Here is a 20366-nt window from a genome sequence, read left to right as displayed (position 1 = left end):
GATGGGCTGGAGCAGGCTTCCCCTTCACCTTGCGCCCCCCCCCCCAAAAATAAAGGTAAGCTCTGCCTCCCCAGTCCCAGGAGTGACATCCTGCTGAGGAGGATGCTCAGAGAGCAGCAGCTACAACAGAGCCCCTGGGAGGAGGCAGATCAGTCCAGTTATCTGGAAATAAGTTAAGAAAACAGGCTCTTTTCATGTAATTCTCGTTTACTTGTGTTCCCCTTCTGCAAGGGCAGTGCAAGAGGCAGGCGAAGGGAGAGGGGAATGACTGTAGTGTGTCTTTACACTCGCTGCCAGGGTCTGGACAAGATGAAGGCCGAGACGCAGGAGCCACTGTGGAAAGCTGCTGCTCCCCAAACCCCCCACGGTTGGAGCAGAGCCCGTGCAGGGACAGCCAGCCTATCCCACCACCTTACCCACGCTTCAGCTAGCAAGGAACTCACTCAGGCCCTCCTTCCCTGGTTAGGCAGGGGGCAACTGTCCTCCTTTGCTGAAGAACACGGTTGTTCTCGAGCGCTGCTCTCCGATGGCTGGGTGGGGGGTGAGGGGGAGGCTCTGCCCTTCCCCGGAACCGCTGCCTCCTTGCACAGCTCTTGGGATCGGGGAAGTCCAGGCTGCCGCAGCATCAGTAAGGGCGACGGATGGTGTCACCACCTCAAGACCAAGAGGACGGAGAGCACACGGAAGGGTGTGAAGGAAAGCCTCATGCCCCGCTGCTCTAGCGGCAGGCGGCCCTGTGCAGCCGGCCGCTCCAGGAGGTCACAGCTGGGGAAGAAAGCAGCGGGTGAGGCTGAAGCGACCGATCTCCATCCCCACACGCACCCAGCCCTCTAGCGTGGACTTACAGCATCGCCTCCTTAACGGGGAGGGAGGTCTGGAGCCAGGTGACAACCGTGCTGCCATGTGCCTCGTACAGCCGAACCACCACGGCTTCAGGTCTGTCCTCAGCCTTTGGGGGACAGTGCAGATGGGAGTTCAGACAAACGAGACCGGTGCGTCCTATCCTACACCTCGGGGTACAGCCTGACCCAGGCGATCGCGGCTGAGTGGCTCTGCCTGTGTGCACCCGCATTCCTGACCTGCCGTGGTTCAGCGCTAACGACTGTGGCTGCAGTACCCACATACGGATGCGGATACTACCGTGATCCCTGGTGCGAGTGCCTGCCTGGGCTGGCAGAGAGGGGTGCTAACACGCCCTGTCCTCACCTAGCAGGACATGCAACTCAGAGGGAGACCGCTCAGCTGAGCCTGCCCACCACCCAAGGTGGGGGAAAGAGCAAGCCATGCTTAACAACAACAGCTTAACCCATCTGCCCTCCCCACTTCTGCCATGGGGACTTGCCTGCTTGACAGTCTCCAGCACTACTGCAGGTGAGCTGACAGAAAAGGCGCTCCAGGCCAGGCACTGGGCAGAGCTGGCCAGGATTGCGTGGAGGGGGAAATTCAAGTTGTAGGCACACTGGATCACACCGGCATCCTGGAAGGAACCTGCAACAGAAGAAGCTCTAGCCAGCCTCTACATACGCACAGCCAGAGACATGCTCGCCCCAAGGCTCACTGGAGCATCCTCCACCCTGCGTGTCCCCACAGGACCCAGCTCTTCCCATCACTCACCCAGGTGAGGCATCACGGCGTAGGTGAACTGGTGGTGCGCAACGTCTGCTGTGGCATCGGGGCACTTGGGTGCTCTCAGCCTAAGGCAACAAGAGGTAGGTGAGACTGGCGTCTCGGCAGCACCCTCTGTCACCCAGCGCAGAGCCAGAGGAGCACTGTGACAAGACAACTGCCTCATCCCGCTACCTCGAGGCTGGGCCCTGAGGTGGAAGCCAACGTGCTGCTGGCTTCTGGCAACAGCAAACAGACCCCGGACAGTCCCAGAAGCTAAAATATTTGAAGGATGTTTTCCTGTGAAACTTGTGGCTGATGGAGTCAAACTGAAATGATGTGTAGAGTTTCTCTTAGCTTTGTATGCATCCGTAACGTTGCTGTTCCTTCCCTCTCCTTACACATCCCCTCCTGGGGTACGTTTTGGCCAGCAACAGAAAAATTACACGGTGCAAACATGGACCTGATCTCTCCTGAATTATCTATGAGCATAACTCATAGGAATTACATTATCTTAGTCAATTGTAGTTCAGTCAGCCAAAAGTTCCCAGACAACAGCCAGCCGCTTAGGCTAATACCAGACTATCTCCTTATTAACTATGATCATTTAGGACCAGGTGTTGCCTTGACTTCCAAGAGACACCTCAGAAGGCAAAGTGACTGCTGCAGCTCCACCCTCACCCCAACCCTAACTCACAGCGAGAGGCTGAGGATGTTCCCATGGGCTGATGCCCCATATTTGCAGTCGTTCAGCAGTGCCACCCCAAAGCCGTGCTCAGAGAGATCCAGCCACTTGTGAGCCCACACCTGCAGGAGGTACCAAGGGACATATTCACCACGCAGAGCTACTGCCTGGGAGCAAAAGCAGCCCCACCACAGGAGAAGGTCGGTCCTGGGACCAGACCACCTTTCCTCTCACCTCAAATCGAGCCCAGTCCCAGGATGTGTTCCAGTGTGTTGGCCGCTGCAGGTGTCCAAACTGGATCTCATAGGTGGCGTTTGTGCTCCGGACCTGCACAGGGAACTCCACCTTCAGGAACTTGTGAGCCTCCTTCCACTCAACCTAAATGCAGTAGCAGGAGGACATCACCACATGGGGCTGACAGGCAGAGGCCGCACTTATCCTTCCCCAGTGCGCAGCAGCCAGCTCGCACCCAGGCCAGACCAGGTACAATAAAACCACACTAGAGTCTGAACACAGATGAACTGGCGGGTCTCTCTTCCACCCTTGTCTCTCAGGACTCCCACCCTCGGGCCGCCTTCCCCTAAGGCAGAGGAGGACAGGCAGTGGGGGGCTCCAGGGAAGGAAAGAGGAGGGGGAACGTAATTCAGACGCGAAGTTCAGCTCCCCAGGGCCCTGCCTGCACAGTGCAGATGCTCGTATCGCACGGCAGCCGCTGGCCAAACCTGGGTCAGGAAGCGGAGGTATGGGCACGTGGCATCCAGGATGATCTCCTGGGTTAAGGTGCTGCTTTTCCCAATCTGCAGAGAGAAGCTTGCACTTCCCCGCAGGCCCCCAGCCAGGGTGATTTCCAGAGGCTTCAGCAGCATTGTCACTGGCTTCCTAGAGAAAGGGATAAAGGCAGAGCTGGTCTCAGCCTGGTAGATTCACGTTCCCAAATCCGAATCCAGCCTCCCACACAGCAGGCACACACTTCTCCAGAGTGAATGCTCTGTTAGAGCTTTTGTTACAGCTAGGACTGACAGGGAGGCAAGAACCTCAGAGCAAAGTCAAAATCCAAGTGCTTCATGCACTGCTCTTCTACCTGGTTTCCAAGTGATAATCCATCACATCCCAGGCATCCCAGTACAGGGGAACATCATCAAAGAGTGCAAACTGGTTGGCATAGCAGCCATCTGGGACTGATTCTCTGGAACAAAGTGGAACAGAGAAACAGCAGTGTAAGAAGAACTGGCAGTGGAGAAGGGCGTACAGTGAGAAGACCCGAGAGAGGTTTGAGGAGCCTGGTTCCAGTAACTGGGTGATAGACGTACCTCTCGGAGTCCCCCACCCGAAGCGAGGTCAGGCGCCCCATCATGTCCAGGCAGACTGCAATCACCCCGTTCTCCATGGCAATGGAGCCGTCCTCCTGGGGGGAAAGGACAGAAACAGATTTCACAGACCCACAACTTTGGGAGTCAAGTGCCCCAGTTGCAAATCTAGTGTGCAGACTTGCTGCGTGCTGGATTCCCTAGATTTCTCCCCCATCAACCTTTCATGCAGGGTACACCGATCTGAGGACAACTGCTGTTGTGCTTACCTGTTTCCTCACTGCCACAGGCTGAGGGGGCAGCAACGGCTCCCTCACTACAGCATAGCCCATGCTGGGGACTGTCACCAGAGCTGGAAAGCAAAGAGGTTCTGCTCCAACATCTGCCCCAGACCTAACCCTAAGTCACACTGTGCTGCCCTGCTGCTCTCATGTCAAACCTAGCACCTCCTTTCATACACTCCTCTTCTTCATCCATAGTTCAGGGACAACTTGAAGTGGGATAAAGTCCCAAGGAGTGATCTGACAAGTCAGTAAACCCTGCCCAGGGCAGGGAGAGGCGTGTATTTCTTTGTCAGCTGCCTCTGCCCCTGTAAGAAATTCTGATACATGAGTAACCCCCACATTAGACATACCTAAAGTCTCTGTTCCGGCTGGCCCAGTCCTGGAGATCACCTCGGTCCGTTCCCAGGGCAAAGTGTTCAACACGAGTGTGCTCTCGGTGCTCCCTGTCTTGGGCTGCAGCAGTTCCCTGCATAAGGACTGCACAGCTTCCTCCTGCAGCCGAGCACCAACCCTGCGGATCTCTGAGCAACAAAAAGGCCTGAGCTGGATCCGGCCAGGCTGTTTCTCACATCTGAGAGAGTTTCTGGCACTCCCATGCAATGTACACACACTTTAGCTACTTCCAAGCTACAATTACTAATTATCATTAGTATTATTATCATTAGTAAGTAATTAAAATTTATAATTATTCTTAACTTTGTTATTACAAGATTACAATGAGCTATGCCAGTTCAGCTGGAAAATTGTAGTGCTATAATAAAGTAAAGCTACTGCAAGTGCCTGTGGGCAGGCAGGAGCAAACCTTTGCTGGGGTATCTCCTGGCATGCCAGCAGCAAGCAGATAAGTCAATAACTTGGGATGTTTTTTAATCCCTTGGGTCCCCTGCTAATTCCCTGTTGAGTTAGCACTATTACAGACACATGCCTGCACAGGGTCGACCCATAGTGCCTGGCAGTCCAGGACTGAAACCTCTGCAGCCCCACCAGGCAGGACTCAGTGTGCTCCAACGGGTATGTGCCCTCCTAGCCAAACTCCCTGCTCACCTGTGTAGTATTGCAGGGCATCCTCAACCACGAGCTGGATACAGCTGCCTGGCAAAACATCATGGAATTGGTTGAGCAGCAATAACCTAAAACAGAGAACAGAAACCAGGTGAGGAAGCAAGGGAGAGCACCAGATTTGTTCTGGCTTACCGAGCCCTCATTGCAAGATGGACAAACTTAGTAACTGTTCCTCATCCCCGTTAGCAAACACCTGAGAGAAAAGGATTTTTTCTGCAGCGTCCCTTAAATCCCTTTATGTTAGGACTTGTCAACTGTCATCTTAGTAAACCACAACCGTGGGGAGTAAGAGCTATTTTTTTTATCCCTCAGGGCTACCAGACATATTGTAGCACAAGTTCAGACAAGTCATAACTGGTGAGGAATAAGCTTAGGTTGGAAATGAAGCTTCCAGCCTGCGGAATAGTGAGGCTTTGGAACTATCTTCCAATGGGAGAATCAAGCAAAGCACTGAAACACTTTCCAGGTGGAGCCCTGATCAGTTTACGGAAGGAGTTGTGCACACACAGCGCTGCAGCGCTGAATCCGCAAAGGTCCCTACATCCTAACTACGCAACACTCTCCCACTCGCTCAAGAGGCAGTTCAAATGAAGACAGACTGTGGTCAGCCACCCTTCTGGCTCCAGCTGAACAGGGCTGAGAGATAAGTGATCATCTCCCACCACCAGCCCACTGAGCTGCCTGAAAACTGCCCATACCAGTGTAGTCTAACTGGTCCAGGCTAATTTTGGCGCACTGACAGCAAGGATTTCTACTTATACTCAGGCAGGGACAAGGAGCTGTAGGGGATGGGTAGTGGTACCCCAAGAGCAGCCAGCTCTCTCACTGAAGTCCCCAGACCTCACCACATCCTCCCCTGGTACCATCAGTGCTCCCATACGCCCCCACCTCCAGAGCCGCTGCAGCTGGCTGGCAGGATACTGGAACGTGCCGCCCCGCGCCACAGCCAAGGTGCTGAGTACTTCGACGTCATGGAGTATTCGCTCACACTCCCGATTCCCCTTCTTTATCTGGTGTCAAAGCAAGGAGAGAAGGAGGGTGCTTAGGAAATTGGTAGCTGGGAGTAGATCTCTCACACCAGCAGCAAAAAACCAGCTCCAGTGCAGGAAGGTTGGTTATTTGTAGGTGTCATGAGTTTGGCATTACCAGTGAGTAATTTTTTGCCACAGATCAAACTGAAACTCCCAGCACAGGACACAGCTTCCCCTGTCTCTGTTCTCACCTTCCTCCCCTTCTTCTGACTCTTCACCCAAGCTCTGCAACTATCTGCTAAAGTGAAGGACGTGGCAGCTGTCGACTAAGGGGGCCCTGCTGTGTCCAGGCTTCCTTCTCACCCCTTGAAGAAAGTCTGGCAATAGATCTGCCTTTTGGAGTCCTGGCTACAAGGTGGCTCCCACTACTGAGACCTAAAGGGCACTGCCCGAACCTTGGAGCCGCCTGAGCAGTAGCGAAGAGAACTGAGAATGGCCAACTTCCCTGGGGGGAAGGGAGACCACTGCCCCCACCCCATGCGCACAGTCACCTGGGCCTGGGTGGTGTACGTGCCGTTGTGCAGCTCGAGGAAGAGCTCTCCCACCCAGGTGCACAGCTGCGATGACTCATTCTCCAGGACAGAAAAGAGTCGGTCGGGAGTGGAGATCTGAACCCTGTGGGAGAGACACACAAACAGCAATGAGCCAGGGGAGAAGCCTGTGACACAGCTAATGGTGCACCCTGACCAGAAAGGTGACAGTCCCGGAACCAAGGCCTCAGAAACACCAACACAACCACACACACTGTTCCCCTCAACCTCCTCCTACCCCCCTCCCACTCCACGCTGCTCTTGGTGCCTGCCACGGAGATCTGGACATTCCACAGGCAGGGACTGGCTGTCAGGCACCGCTGCTGTGCTGGCCACTCACCCCACAGCTCTACTGAGGGCTTGCAAGCAGTCCAAGGCTGCCCTGTGTACCTGTTCTCACAGCTCTTGATAATGGAGAGGGTCTGTCTCCCTGACAATCCTTCCTAGCCCTCTGCTTGTCCCGCTTGCTCCCTGGCCTCCTTCACACACCCTTTCTTTTGGCACCACTGAAAGCCAGGCCTGGCTCAAAACAAGTGCTCCTGCAAGGATAGAGGAAGGGAGCTCCCCCCTCACCTTGGCAGCCCATCTGTGTCACTCATTCTCTTCATCCTGTCCAGCATCTTCTGTGTGGGGCCCCCTCCTCCATCTCCAAAGCCAAAGAGGAGTGCGCTGTGGTTCACACGTCCTTTGTCCTTGTTGTTCTTCACTGTTCTCAGCATCTAGAGGGATTTTTGGACAGCTGCAACCCCTGGCACCCAGTCCCAGCTCCCACAGCTCCACACAAGAAAGCCAGGTCAGCCTTTAGGGTGCAAAGCCCAGTCCTGCCGCCCTTCCCCGGGCCAAATTGTCAAAATCAGGCACAGACACATCTCAGAGGCAGGCAATTGACTGCCAGGCACCCAAACAGCCTTTGTCCAGCAACGCTGACAGCTATCCCACTCCCTTCCCAGGCAGTGTCCTCTCCTAGGAGCCTCAGATCTGGCCGCAAGGGGCTGGCAGCGCACTTCACGTGCAGGTCTGGTAACCTCACTCACCTCCTCCACTCGCCCGTGCATCCCATAGGAGTCACCAGGGGGGAAATGGGTCAGGACTCGGGAACCATCAATGCCTTCCCAGAAAAAGGTGTGATGCTGGAGGGGAGCCAAAGGAAAGTGCAGTGTCTCATACAGCCCCCCTGTACCACACAGTGCCAAAATGTTAAAGCACAGCTCCGTTGCTCCCAGGAGTTCCCAAAAGGAAATCTCTGGTCATGCTGGTACCAGAAAGGGATAAATTCACACTTAGCTCAGTGTTTCAAGGCTCCCAAACTCATCTCCCACACAAATGTGCAGGTGGAGGCCACACTTCAACCACATCAGCATAGAACTCATGCACTAAGAGCCCAAGCTTCCTTGCAAGCCCTGTCAAACACACAAAGCCCAGCACCTTTGTCAGCAGGGAAGTGCACCCGGGACAGGCACTTCAGAGCCCCTTGAGGATTCAAACTGGGCCTTCACTTTCTCTCCACGGGTTTGCAGGATGATCAGTGCAAGGAGACAGTTGCACAAGGATGGGGAATGCCACAAGGGCAGGAAACAGCAGAGGAGAGGCTGGGTTTGCTGTCTGTTAGGCCTGCACGCAAGTCACAGTTTCCCATCTGGAAGCAGAAGGAATTTGTAGGCCAGGGGCCCAGCTGGGATCTCTAACCATGCCCTTCCTCTCCCTGAAGCCTGACAGGACATTGCTACCACCATAAACTGGTGGCTTCTGGAAGAAGAGCCTGTGTCAGCTGAGCTGAAGGACTGGCTCAACCTGTGGAACCAACAGGTCCAGCCCTGCAGACAGACTCAAGCAACCGCAACCCCATCCCCTGGGAAGAAGGGAAGCACAGCTCACCGGGAAGGTGTTCACCAGGTTCCAGCTGAGCTTCTGCGTGAGGAACCGCCTGATCCCACAGCCACGCATCAGCTGGGGCAGCTGGGCTGAGTATCCAAATGTGTCTGGCAGCCAGAACTGGGAGCAGAGGTGACAGCAGCAGAGGGAGTGAGACACATGAGTCATGCTGGCCACAAATCACAGCCTAAGCTCGTAGAGGGTTTCTTGGTAGTCAGGCTCTCAGCCCTTCTTGCAAAGGGGACAGAAGATGTGCTAGACAAGGAACAATTCTAGAGACCTGCCAGGGACCTACAAGTCGTATAACCAAGGCATGGGGCTGTGCGAACTGCCATGATACATGGGGGAGTAGATATTTACTTATCATGGCTTTAGCTGCAAAAAGCAGGCCAACGTGAGGCACCTGAACACCGTACCTGGAGAACCAAAGAGAAACCCTCATGCACAGCAAGAGCTGGAAGGGGATGGTGTGCAAGGAAGGTGTGCTGGAAAAGAGCAAGTACCTCTGAGCAGATCCGGCCAAACTGCTCCTGGAAGAACAGCTGTCCCTGGAGGAACTGCCGCACCATAGACTCCCCACTGGGCAGGTTCCCATCCTGGGGGGAAAGCACAGGGAGTCCATGCAGCAAGCCAGGAGCCAGAGCAGGGGAAGTCTTGTGAGCGTCCCATTCCCACCCACTGTCATCCTGACCTGGCAGATCATGGGGAGGATCTGAACAGAGCTCGGCAGAGGGCAAAAAGGAGGAACATAGCTCAGCCAGTCCAGACCAAAGCTCCTTTCTCAGGGATTGAGATGATTTGGGAGAGGGATGATATTTTTGTGAGGCTAGACACGGCAGACAGCTGCTGTACCCAGAGACCTTCACCAACTAGACCGGCTCAGCAAAGGCTCTGCTCTCCCCCTCCAGTGTCAGGACCAGTCCCAGAGGGATGGCACAGGGAGTGTGTGGCGAGCCAGGGTCACTACACTTCTCACCATTTCCACCCAGGTACCTCCGACGGGAATGAACTGCTCCTTCGCCACGAATTCCTGAATCCGCGCGTAGAGCCCAGGGTACCAGCTCCGCACCCACTCAAACTGCTGCGCCTGCCAGAGCACAGAGATCAGCCTCGGCTCCCACCACATTGCTCCACACTGATGTCCCTCCTCTCTGCAACTGCACAGGACACTCCCGGTCACCCCCCTCCATCTCATTTTGAGTCATGCTGGAGAGGAAATATGCCACGAGCAGAAAGAGAGGTCCCCCAGGGGGAGATCACTCACCTGGGAGCAGGCAAAGGTGAGCTCCGGATTGCGCTCCATCAGACGGACCACCGTGACCCAGCTCCGAGCACACTTACGGATAGTCTCCTCATATGGCCACAGCCAGGCTGCGGGGACAAGCATGGCCCCACCGCAGTTATTACTCAGCACAAGCCCCTTTGGGAATGGGCCTGTGCTGCCTTTCATGGATCAGCCAGGGAAAATGCTAGAGCAAAATGTTATCCTTTGGCTAAGTGCCTGACAGCAACATAGCCTGGGGCCTCCAGCTCCCACTTCTCCCACTGCCTTTCCGCTGAGACTGAAACCCCTCCAGGTGACAGACCAGCTGTATGGCAGCAGAGAGGGCCCTTTCCTTTCCCTTGGGGCACTGTACCCAGTGCCTGGAGCCCAGGGGCAGCCAGCTCTCCCCTTGGGCAGCATGCTCTGGCCTCCAGGTCAGCAGAGAGGGAGCGCTGTGCTGCTCTCACCAGAGTCAATGTGGCAGTGACCCATGGCATGGATGGTGTGCTGGCTCTCGCCGTTCCTCTGGCTGAAGATCGCTGCAGCCAGGTCACGGGCAGCGGGGAAGGTGGAGGGATCCGTAACGTCACACATGTTGACCATCTGGTTGGCAGTGTACAGTGCCTGGAAACTCCTCTGGTTTTCCTCCCCGAGGAGCTGGGGTTGAGAGTGATTACAGCTTGACTTGGAGCTCAGCACATCCTCTGGCTCCAAGCAGCTCTCTGTACCAGCTCGGATGCCATCTACCCCAGGGAGAACCTGCTACCTCCTTCCACCATCTGACTCTGCCAGCGGTGCCAGGTAAACACCATGCCCTGCTTCACAGACACAACCATATGTTTTTGCTCATTTGCCTTCTAAAGCCAGGTTACACGTACGCCCATCCCAGGGGGCTCTGGTCTAACAGATCCTACTTTGGAGCAGAAAGTGGATGAAAAAAACACCTGTAGCTTCTCTCTGTTCAGTTTTCTCCTACTCTAGACAAAATCAATTGTGCTAAAGCAGCAGGAGCAAACATTTGCTCCTTCAGGGCCTCCTGGTGGGAGGAGACGGGTCATGGAATGGCAGGAGAAGGAGATAAAATGAAGTTGTGGAAGGAGGTAGAAAGGGTGAGAGAAGAGAATGACCTCACAGACCTGGGCCATGTCCAGCAGTATTTCCAGATCCACCAGCAGTTCATAGACATCCCTGTTGAAGATGACCAGCTCAGCCTTGCTCAGGGTGAACCTCCTGTCAGGGTCCGGAGGGGCGATCATACTGCCCTTGCCGGCCCCAAAGAGACCGTTGCAGGCCAGCTCCACATAGAGCGTCAGACTGGAGAGCAAAAGGAAACCATCAGGGAGCAGACTACAAGCAATCAGCTGGGAAAGTCCACTCCCCTCCCCGTGGTGCGACCGGCCCAACCTGAACAACAGACAGAGCCCCTGAACACTGGATACTTCCCAGAGCACCTGGACGCAGGCAGGGGTATCTCAACCCAACCTCTTGGTTTCAAACAACGCCAAGCTCCCCGAGTGGTGGGGGGGCTCCTCGGGGCTCCGGCCAGGCTGACCACCCACCTGTGGGGCTCCGACTCTTTCAGGCTGCTTGTCAGGATGTAGCTGGTCTTCTCACCTTCCTTAGTCAAACCCTGCAGGAGAAGACAGCACATTTAACACACATCTTCAGAGGTGTTAACCTTCAGAGGACAGCGGGCTGGATGGGCAGGACAAGACACCCCAAAGCCCAGCTGGACAGAGGAGTCTGGTCCCACGTGACGTGGGACAATGCTTCCCACAAGAACAACTGGCACAGAAACTGCTGCTGTCCCAGCAGTAACACAAACCCTGCGGACACCACCACAGAGCAGGGCAGGGCTGGAAAAGGTCACCTGAGCCATTCCACCACCCCAAAGCAGGACTGAAGTTGACATGCGTGACAAGAGTCCGTCCCACAGTTCTTGACAGCAGTGGAGATTTACATCACAGGTCTAATGCTTGCCTATCCTTCCAGGACAGGTGTGCTAACACTTAAGCAAGGGACTTTCAGCTGTTACCGGTTTGCAGACCAGAATTTTAACTCCTGGCGGGGGACAACCGCTAGAAAACAGACTCAAACCCACGACCAGCAGTCTTGCTTTTCTGGGTCGAACTTTGGAAATAGCCCACAGACCCTCTGTGGTCTGATGGCACAGCATGCAAACCACGAGTAGTCCTCTCCCCCATCCTGCACATCAGACTCTTCACAAACACCGTCCTTCTCTGCACAGCAGTTTTCCCCGTATTTAAAGACAGCTCTCCTATTGCCTCAGAGAGTACCACTTGAGTCTAAACAACTCTAGAACTACATATACTCCTTCTGTTTTGCTTCGTGACCACTCTGTCTAGACCTACAATTGTTCTTGGTTCTGTCTTGTTGGTCCACATGTTATTTTACGCCCCCCAACACATGTAGGCATTCCTCTGAAGAGTCCCTAACAAATGGGAGGGGGTTTCTTCTCACTGCCCCATTGCAGAGGGCTAAGGAAGATAACCACTCTGTACATAGCAGAGCACGTGGAACAGCTGGCGTACCCCTGATCCACACCTCCTTACCTGGACAGGCTGGGCGTCTCGCCACACCATGCCCTCCCCATCGCTCTCCCAGACGAAGTGCACTTCCCGCCCTGCCCATGTCTGGGGGATGCTCAGCTCCACCTTAAACCAGCATGTCTCCCACCTGGAAGAGAGCAGGCAGCAACCTCAGCCCACCGTGAGACCTTCTCCCAAGGGAAACCACAGTTCCCCAGAGAATCCATGGAAAAAGCAGAGTGAGGACAGCACACAAGTTTGATGTGATTCAAATGTAACAGTGCTACCTGTCCATACAGACCTGCTTTAATGTATGCCCCTAGACACGGCGTAGTCTGGACGTGGCTCCCCGTGCGGCTGGCTGTGACACATCTTCAGTTTAAGCAGCACACAGTGCCTGCACATGCCAGCCTTGTTCTGTGCCATTTAAACATACCAGGCTTTCCCTTCACCACAAGCTTCTGACCTGACCGGTCACTCTTTCACTAAGCGAAACTTCTAACTCGTGGCACCCACTATTGTCAGTTGCTGTTGAGGGTTAGAGATCTGACAGCAAGTTAAAAGCTAAGCTGAGTGAGGTGATGCGCTCTGTCAAGCTGACGGGGACTGGAAAACTATTCCTCCATCCCCCACAGCAACCCAGAAGACAGTGAAACCAGGGAGTACTAGGAATTGAATTATGCCTGGGACAGGGCAGTTTATCAATCTGCCTGGACCTGTGACCCTTCTTATAATGGCCCTTAAGCCCTAGGGCAGGCTAGTGCCCAGGCTGCAAGGAGGCATGGCAGCCCCAGCGAGTGGGGAAGCTCAGAAGGCAGCACACAAACCCCGTGGTGCTGGCCCCAACCCACCCTCTTCTGGGACCGCAGAGAAACAGACAGTAGCATCGCATGTCTTTGACCACTGCTGGGAAAAAAACCCCCAGTCTTCTCCCTGCCCTGACAAAGCACAGAGGTCCCACGCAGAAGCAAGCATCAGGGTCACAACCAAGACTATGAACACGAGCTCTCAGCAGAAAGGATGGATGCACCCAGCTCTTCACTCTCCTTGGAAACAGACACACCTCAGTCTGTTTCCTCATGAAATCTCCCTAAGGCCTTCTGGGCAGACACCTTCTACCTAAAGCACTCAACAGGGAAGAGGATTATCATCTCATTTCTTCGCTATTGAAAGCTTGTGAAGATTCACATACACAGGTTAACCGAGACGCGAGCTCCAGCCCCACCGTGGTCATGGCACCACGGAAACCTGGTACTCACGTGGGCCCAAAGGAGTCTCCCACTTTAGCTGGTCTGAATTCCTGCCTGACAGCCTCATCGTACGGGATGCGCCGCGGGGTCTGGAAGAAGGAGAGCGACGCTGGCAGACAGCGATCCCCAAAAAGCCTGCAGTCGGAGAGACAGCCAGGACATGATTAATAAGGTCAGTCCTGTGGGGACCAGCCTGGGGGGGTGGGGATAGAGAGCACCCTGCTTTCCCAGCATGGCTGTTATCACCCTGCTATCACTTAATACTCTCAGAGTATTAACTGAAAAACAGAATAACTTGCCCCGCTGAAGGGGCCTGTTGGAGCTCGGCCTCCAGCACGGTGGGGGGAGGGGGGGGGGGCAGAGGCGACTGTGCCAGTGGTACCCCGAGACAGAGCTCCAGGCTGCCCAGGGTGTCTGTGTGCTTTGTTCACTGAACCCCCCCGAGCCCTGGGCGGCAGCGACCGGGGGGGGAAGCGGCCTCCCCTCAGGGGCCGGCGGTGGAGTTGGGGGACGGACACACACGGGAGCAGGCCTGGGTGCGGCGCGGCCAGCCCCGCCTGCTGCCAGCGCCCCGGGGAGGGCCTGGGGTTGGGGATGGAGGGGGGGGAGGAGGCCCCGCCGCCCACCTGCCCCGCAGGTTGCAGTCAGTGAAGTAAATCTCGGAGAGGAACTTCTCGACCCGCTCCAGCGCCGTACGCCGATGCTTCAGGGCGGCCATAATGACCGGCCGGGTGCGCTCTGCGCATGCGCAGCCCCAGTGCCCGGCCTTCCCCCTCCACCCCGCCTCCGCGGCGCATGCGCAGTGGGGCGGCGCGGCCCTGAGCGGGCCCGGTGTGGCGGAGGCGGCCGGCGGGGCCGCGGGTTCGATCCCCGTCAGCCCCGCTTCCAGGCGGTCGCCTGGGGCAGTCCCCCGGGTGGTTTGGGAAGTTTGGCTGGGTTAAGGGCCTGTCCCGGCACAGGGCCGGGCCTGGCTGGCTGCACCCAGGTTTCCCCGGGTGACAGGCCCACGCCCTGCCACCCAGGAACCAGGGAAACCAGAGGCAGAGGATGTCTCAGCCTAAGCAACTCTGCACCCACCTCTGGGCCTCCCTACCCCCTTTTTCCCTCAGAAGTGCCCCAAAATTTCATTGTGTATGATCAGGAAGGAAGGAAGAATCTGTACACAATGATTAGCCCTGATATTTTAATGGAAATACTGCACTACAGTCAAGTTTACAACATTGGTATAGAAATCACATGGATTGTGGGCCGAGGATCACGTTACAGAATACAAAAAGCAAGTTCAAATAAAAAGAAGGAGGGAAAAAAAAAAAACCAAAAAACCAAACCTCTGCTATTGTACAGGCTGGGAGCAGAGCTGGGATGTCGGACGGAGGGTGGGCGGCCGGCCGCCGAAGGCAGAGATCCCGGGGATCGGCGCCAGCCCCCCTTGCGCTCAATGACATGCAGGCACAGACTCCTGGGACAAGACACCCACCAAGCAGCAGCAGCAGCAGCTACTTCCAAGCTGGTCAAAAAGTCTAAATCACCCGAGATTTTCACTTCCAGATCACCTTGAGCATACAACAGGAAAAAAAAAAAAGGAGGGGGGGAATAGAGAGCAGGGCGGCACACGCGAAATGGAAGAGGACACGCGAGAGCCCCTTCCTGCCGGGGGACAGCAGAGGAAGAGAAACGAGACAGGTGACTTATTGCTGGCGAACTGTGAATATTCACCGCTGGGCTCTTTCTCTCTCTCCCTAGGAGGCCCCTGTTCAAGATCTGCCTGCTGCACAGCAGCTTCGGGGCCACGCATTCCCACCCCGGGCTCTGCGTCCCCCTCCAGACCCGCTCCACAGCCTCCCCCCAGCTGCCTGCAGAAGGGAGGGGAGCTCCGCTGCCAGGAGGAGACGACCTGCTGTCTTGGAAAGAAAAACAAAACAAAACAAACCAAAAACCAATAAATCCCTGGGAGAGGTTTAAGCAGCAGCAAAGGCCTGCTCAGGGCTCTCCAGCCAGGGACGACAGAAGCTGTCTTGGGTGCTTAGGACTGGCAGCATGGGTTTGTGCAAGGAAAGCTGCCTCCTTTGAGGAGGAGAGACAGTGCAGTTGTGGCTGTCGTGGCTTACGAAGTCTGTGCCGACTTCTTTTTTTTTTTTTTTTTTTTAAATTGGAATCTTCCTCCATGTTTTAAATATCTGCCAGCGCTAAACTTCTATACTTAAAAAAATATATATCCCATATGTGGATTTCACTAGTGAAATGCACCGAGACCCGCCCCACCCCCTCGCCCTTCTCTTGCACGCACACACGCACACAAACACACACGCAGAGCAGCTCTATCAAATACTGGTTTGGTACTTCAGATGTTTTCTCCAATACTGAGAGGGAAAAATACATCAGCACAATCAACCCCAGCTAAGTAGCTCAACAACACTTCCCAAAAGTGAAGGTCCTTGGAGCTGGAAGACTAGGTGGATAAAAATTACCCACCAGGAAAAACAAAAATTAAAAAAATTAAAAATTATATAATATATATTTATATATCTTAACAGACTGCTTATACCTCGGTTGTGTTAACCGCAAAACGCACACACTGCTTCTGCTTTTTCCTCTCAGATTGTGAAGCCAATCATATAAAATGGTCGGATGCGTGCCTCCCCGCACCCCCCCTCTTCCCCACCCCAAAAACTGCATGCTGCACGGTGCCTTTCAGACCAGGAACAGGGCTGTGGGTGAGCGAGTGTCTTCCTCCAGTTAAGAACAAAGACATTATTTTTATTTACAAAAAAAGGAGAAAAAAGTTTCCACACAAAAGCACTACAATGATAACTCCCTTTGGTAAAAAGTGTAATAAATGTCTCCATCGGTCTGTCTGTTGGTACTAATTCTCAAGCCGCCTGGTACTATGGTACACAAGAAGCTAGTACAGTTATGCTAGCACATCAAGCATACTTCCTTTAATAAAAAAAAAAAAAACCCAAACAAAAAACCAAACAAAAAAAAACCCCAAAAATTGACAATTTGTACATTTATTTACAAAAAAGGAGGGGAACATGTTAAAATCGTGTTGTTCTCTGTTGTGTGTGTGTACGTACATGTGTGTTGAAAAGCTGGTGCATGGCACTAGGAGAGACTAGTAAACAAGCAGGTACAAAAAAACCAAACCAAACCAAAACAAAAAAAAAAAAAACCAAAACAGTTCCACTGGCACTAGAAAGGACAGACCGATCTGCACGGGGTGAGTCCAGCCTGGGAGGGAGGAGAGGGAGGCGAGAGGAGCCCAGGGTCCGCTCCATGAGGTGGTGTCAGGCTGCCCCACGGCCCCGCGCAGGAGCCCAGCCAGCTGGCGACAGCGTAAAGGGAGAAGAATCCGGTCGCGACAGGCACCTGGGGATTTCGGGACACATCCGAGCGGTCCGGTCGTGGAGAGCCTCCAGTTCTCTTCCCTTGCCGCTCAGGGCCTCCGGGGAGTCAAAGCCTCAACACTGCTGGTGTGTATGAGCTCGTTGTGTTTCTCTGGGATGGCTCAGTTCAGAGAAGGGTCCTTCCTGCCCTCCAGGGACGCGTGCCGAAGTCAAAGGGGCCGGCGGCCCGCGGTCCCAGCGGGCGCTGGCAGAGATCCGCGTCCCTACAGGGAATCCCGCTGGTGACAGGTTGTACCAGCCACGCACTAGTCAAGTGGCCATGTTACGGAGATACACAGTGAGGGGAGAAAGGCATCTTCCTCCTTTCCTGGATGCGCGCACACACACACACATCTTCCCGGGCTCTTCCCTCGCCCCGGGGCAGTTTTACGGTGTCTTGAATATCGTGCCGTATTTGACGCGGTACTTGTTAATGCTCACAAAGTGCAGGGTCTCTGTGTCACAGGTGGTGGTGCAGGGCACCAAGCCCTCCAACCCTTCGCCCATTAGCCACTTGTTTGTCTCGGCTGCCATTTCACGGGGCACGTGCTCCTTGGTCCATTTGTCCACCCAGGCCTGGAACCGCTGGTGCAGCCGCTTGCTCACTCTTTCATGGGACTACAGAAATAGGAAGAGGTGTTAGAAAAAGGCGGCTTTGGCCTCCAAACTGCAGCGTTCCGCAAAGCTCGGCTGCCGGTTGACACAACCGAGGGGATCAACAGCCAGAGGGAATTTGTAATGCAGACACCGGCCCTTGCTAACGGGAGAGGAAAAGCTCTGATAAAGGCTCCCCCCCCACCCCAGGTCTCCTCTCCAAGGCAATTAGAGTGGTAAAACAAACTCAAGAATACCAAGAGATTTATGCTCTTTGTTTAATACAGCAGGTCTCAGGCTGGGGACACAGAACATATCCTGTGGGAGCCTGAGAGCTGCGCACCCAGCACTGCATCCCTTCTGCGCTGCCCAAAGGGTGCTGCTTCCTCCTCTTCCTCCTCCTCAAGCAGTCAGTAGCCAAGGTAGACCCCAGACCAGGCAACTCCTGCTCTCCCCAGCCCTCAGGGTCTGCCTCCAGCCCCCTACAGAAGGGCATGGTCCCAGGAGAGAGCAAGCTCAACATGCACTACCTGTGTCAGGGGACCCAACTGCTATGGAAAATTAAGAACCAGCTCAGGTCTAAAACGTCTGAGAACCGCTGGCTGAACAGAAGCATCAGGAGAGGAAAAACTGCACGTGTCTCGAGTAAGAGCATCTGCTTAAGGAATGTAAAATCCAGGACAGATGGTTTAAAGCCATGGCTTGAAAGCCATGACTACAGTCATAATTGAAGACGGCAAATATAATTAAGCCTCAAGATTAAAACTTATTTATTATTTGTTTTGTTCTCCTCCCAAAGGCTGACTGCTTCTCAGTGTTAACTGTTAAATCCAATAGATTTGTAGTTCGATGTAGCTTCTGCAGCTCCTTCGGTGTACTTCAGCAACCAAGGGGCTATGCTGCATGCTATATAATTAAAAGTTCGATAATTTGACTTACGTTCAGATTCTGTGATAAATACTGGCATGCAAGTATCCTGTTTATAACCTTTCCTTGAGGTTTGTGCCAGTTGAATGGGATAGATGGAATGCAATCAAATTCCTCAGTATGGGCATTTTAAAGAGTCACTACTGAAATAATTTTAAAGAGTCACTACTGAAATAAAACGCTCTCATCTGATGTAAAGTAATTTTTTCAAACTTGTATTCACAACTAATGAAATAAAAACATTGTTTGTATTTCATCAGCAAGAAACAGATGTTAAGTAGCTGTTTTATAAGTCTAACTACATGACTAAAACAGAGCTATGAAGGATGATTTATTAGGCAGGAAGCAGTGCGCACTTCTCCCGCTCCCTCACCTCCCAAGTCCATTTTCTCAGTGGTCAGTAGTTTGCTCAGAAAAGCAAATAATTTGATGAACTGAAAACAATATCTGCAGCTACAGAAGAGACTACTGCTGACAGAGCCTCTCGGGTACCTCTGCTTCTAGTTGCTTAAGTCAGTAACTTTTGCCTGAATCTGGCAGGTTTCACTTTCTTCTACATTCTAAACAATGGCATTCTGCTTAACATTGTGTTATAAATAAACTATAATAAAATTATAGCGAAGTATTTTAAACCTCAAGTCTAAATAGCCAGACTAGAACTGGGAGTTTGCTGTTAAAGCTCCCTGGTTTTCTCTACCGGATGGAAATATTCCCATGGGATGAAAAAAGTAACTGAGTGTCAAAGGGTTCAGAAGACCAAATCAGCTTTCTCCAGCTGAATCCTCCTGAATTCAGCCATGGGGAGAGACACAAGCTGTCTTCATCTTGAATAAAAGCAACTCCCCAACCTTTACAGACCAAGAACAGCTCTATTCCCCTGTGTCTCCACTTACGCCACACACATTCACATCCTCCTTCCCTTGCCCCAACACAGTTAATTTTGGCACAGAGAACCAAAAGAAAATTTGAGTAACTTCGAAAAGTCAAATTCCAATTTAAAATCAGTAATCATGAGCATTGACTGCTAGATGTGAGATGCCACAGACCATTGGGTACAGGACTTTCAAGCCCTGGAAAGATACCCATGGGGATTTTTCTATATCCATGACCCCACTACTCCCATCCTTGTCACAAAACCAGTGTTTCTAGAGCTGCTGCCACGTGTTGGCCGCACTCTGCCATGCGGGAGCAACCTTAGGACTCCCACTCTCTGTGACTGTGGGGACAGGAAACGATGAGGGGATGGTACCCAGAGGGATCTGTGGGGACAGAAGGCATTTGATGCTCTGCACTCTGATCGATTCCTCTTTGGGGAAGCCCTGGAAGAACAGGCACTCTCACGTGTCAGCACAAGAACATGCAGAAGACAGGTCTTGCCTAAAACCGGAGGAATACCACCCATGGGAAGTACCTTGTGGAAGAAATCTGAGAGCTTACGGTCAAAACCACTGTCCTACTGTAATAAAACTCTCTGGAGAGAAGGGAGAGGTGGGAGGACAATGAGAGTTAGAGGTAGAAGAATAAAAGATTACATCTTAGGAACATTCAGATCTTTAGTGCCTTGGGAGGACAAAATAGCACACCATCCTCCTGGCAACACAAAGACCGCTAAATGTTACTGATCGGAATCCCCAAGGACATTTCATCTGACTCTCCCCACCTGACCTTTGGGCACAGGGGGTCCCCACGAAACACCAGCTGCCCACCCCAGCCCTTCCGCTCGCTCCTACCTGCTGAGCTCGCAGCAGAGCGGTCCTCCTGTACATGTAATCCTCCGATTTGATCACGTACACCATCTTATAGGAGTTCAGTTTGAATTTACACTCCAGCTTGTCCAAGCTCTCCACGTTCTCCATGGACTTCTTACTGTTTCCCTCCTTCCCTTCCTTCTCCTGCTGCTCCCGACCACGCTGACACTTACGGATCCGCCTCAGATTCCTGCAAACCAGAGAACCCCTCTTGGAATTAGTGCTCGCCCTCTAGCACTACTAGGCTGGACGTAGCTGGTGGATCTGTGCTG

General features: G+C 53.5%; 2 protein-coding genes across 7 annotated transcripts in view; both read right to left on the bottom strand.

The window, feature by feature from the left end:
• Positions 1-177: 177 nt before the first annotated feature.
• On the bottom strand, positions 178-14215 carry MAN2C1 (mannosidase alpha class 2C member 1). Of its 4 annotated transcripts, XM_052808201.1 has the most exons (26): positions 14066-14215; positions 13449-13574; positions 12214-12337; positions 11200-11270; positions 10777-10954; positions 10108-10297; positions 9641-9747; positions 9353-9463; positions 8880-8972; positions 8380-8496; positions 7539-7634; positions 7078-7223; positions 6466-6589; positions 5832-5953; positions 4926-5011; positions 4232-4402; positions 3867-3949; positions 3601-3695; positions 3372-3476; positions 3013-3169; positions 2525-2668; positions 2303-2412; positions 1615-1694; positions 1343-1488; positions 846-949; positions 178-765 (listed from the first exon to the last, which is right to left on the bottom strand). In XM_052808201.1, exons 1-26 carry the CDS (start codon positions 14155-14157, stop codon positions 648-650), a joined length of 3096 nt encoding a protein of 1031 aa, XP_052664161.1. In that variant the 5' UTR covers positions 14158-14215; the 3' UTR covers positions 178-647. The 4 variants fall into 4 exon arrangements, with proteins under 4 accessions (XP_052664161.1, XP_052664164.1, XP_052664162.1 ...); XM_052808204.1 differs by lacking the exon at positions 8380-8496; XM_052808202.1 differs by lacking the exon at positions 9353-9463.
• A 393-nt stretch (positions 14216-14608) lies between these two features.
• SIN3A (SIN3 transcription regulator family member A) overlaps positions 14609-20366 on the bottom strand; it is a 37534-nt gene continuing 31776 nt past the window's right edge. For all 3 annotated transcript variants that reach the window (XM_052807102.1, XM_052807103.1, XM_052807101.1), the window contains exons 20-21: positions 20077-20284; positions 14609-17443 (exon numbers count right to left, since the gene is read on the bottom strand). In XM_052807102.1, coding sequence (XP_052663062.1) covers positions 17213-17443; positions 20077-20284 — 439 coding nt within the window. In that variant the 3' untranslated portion in view covers positions 14609-17212. The remainder of the gene's footprint in view (positions 17444-20076; positions 20285-20366) is intronic.

Source organism: Harpia harpyja, chromosome 14 (genome assembly GCF_026419915.1).
Source record: "Harpia harpyja isolate bHarHar1 chromosome 14, bHarHar1 primary haplotype, whole genome shotgun sequence".
Lineage (NCBI taxonomy): Eukaryota > Metazoa > Chordata > Aves > Accipitriformes > Accipitridae > Harpia > Harpia harpyja.
This window is presented reverse-complemented; position numbering and strand designations above follow the sequence as displayed.

Coding starts and splice junctions, on each gene's coding strand:
- MAN2C1 (XM_052808201.1), bottom strand. CDS start 14,157: ATGGCCGCCCTGAAGCATCGGCGTACGGCGCTGGAGCGGGTCGAGAAG. Junction 4,403..4,925: donor TGCCCTGCAATACTACACAG/GTGAGCAGGGAG, acceptor TTTGTTGCTCAG/AGATCCGCAGGGTTGGTGCT. Junction 2,669..3,012: donor ACCTCCGCTTCCTGACCCAG/GTTTGGCCAGCG, acceptor TACTGCATTTAG/GTTGAGTGGAAGGAGGCTCA.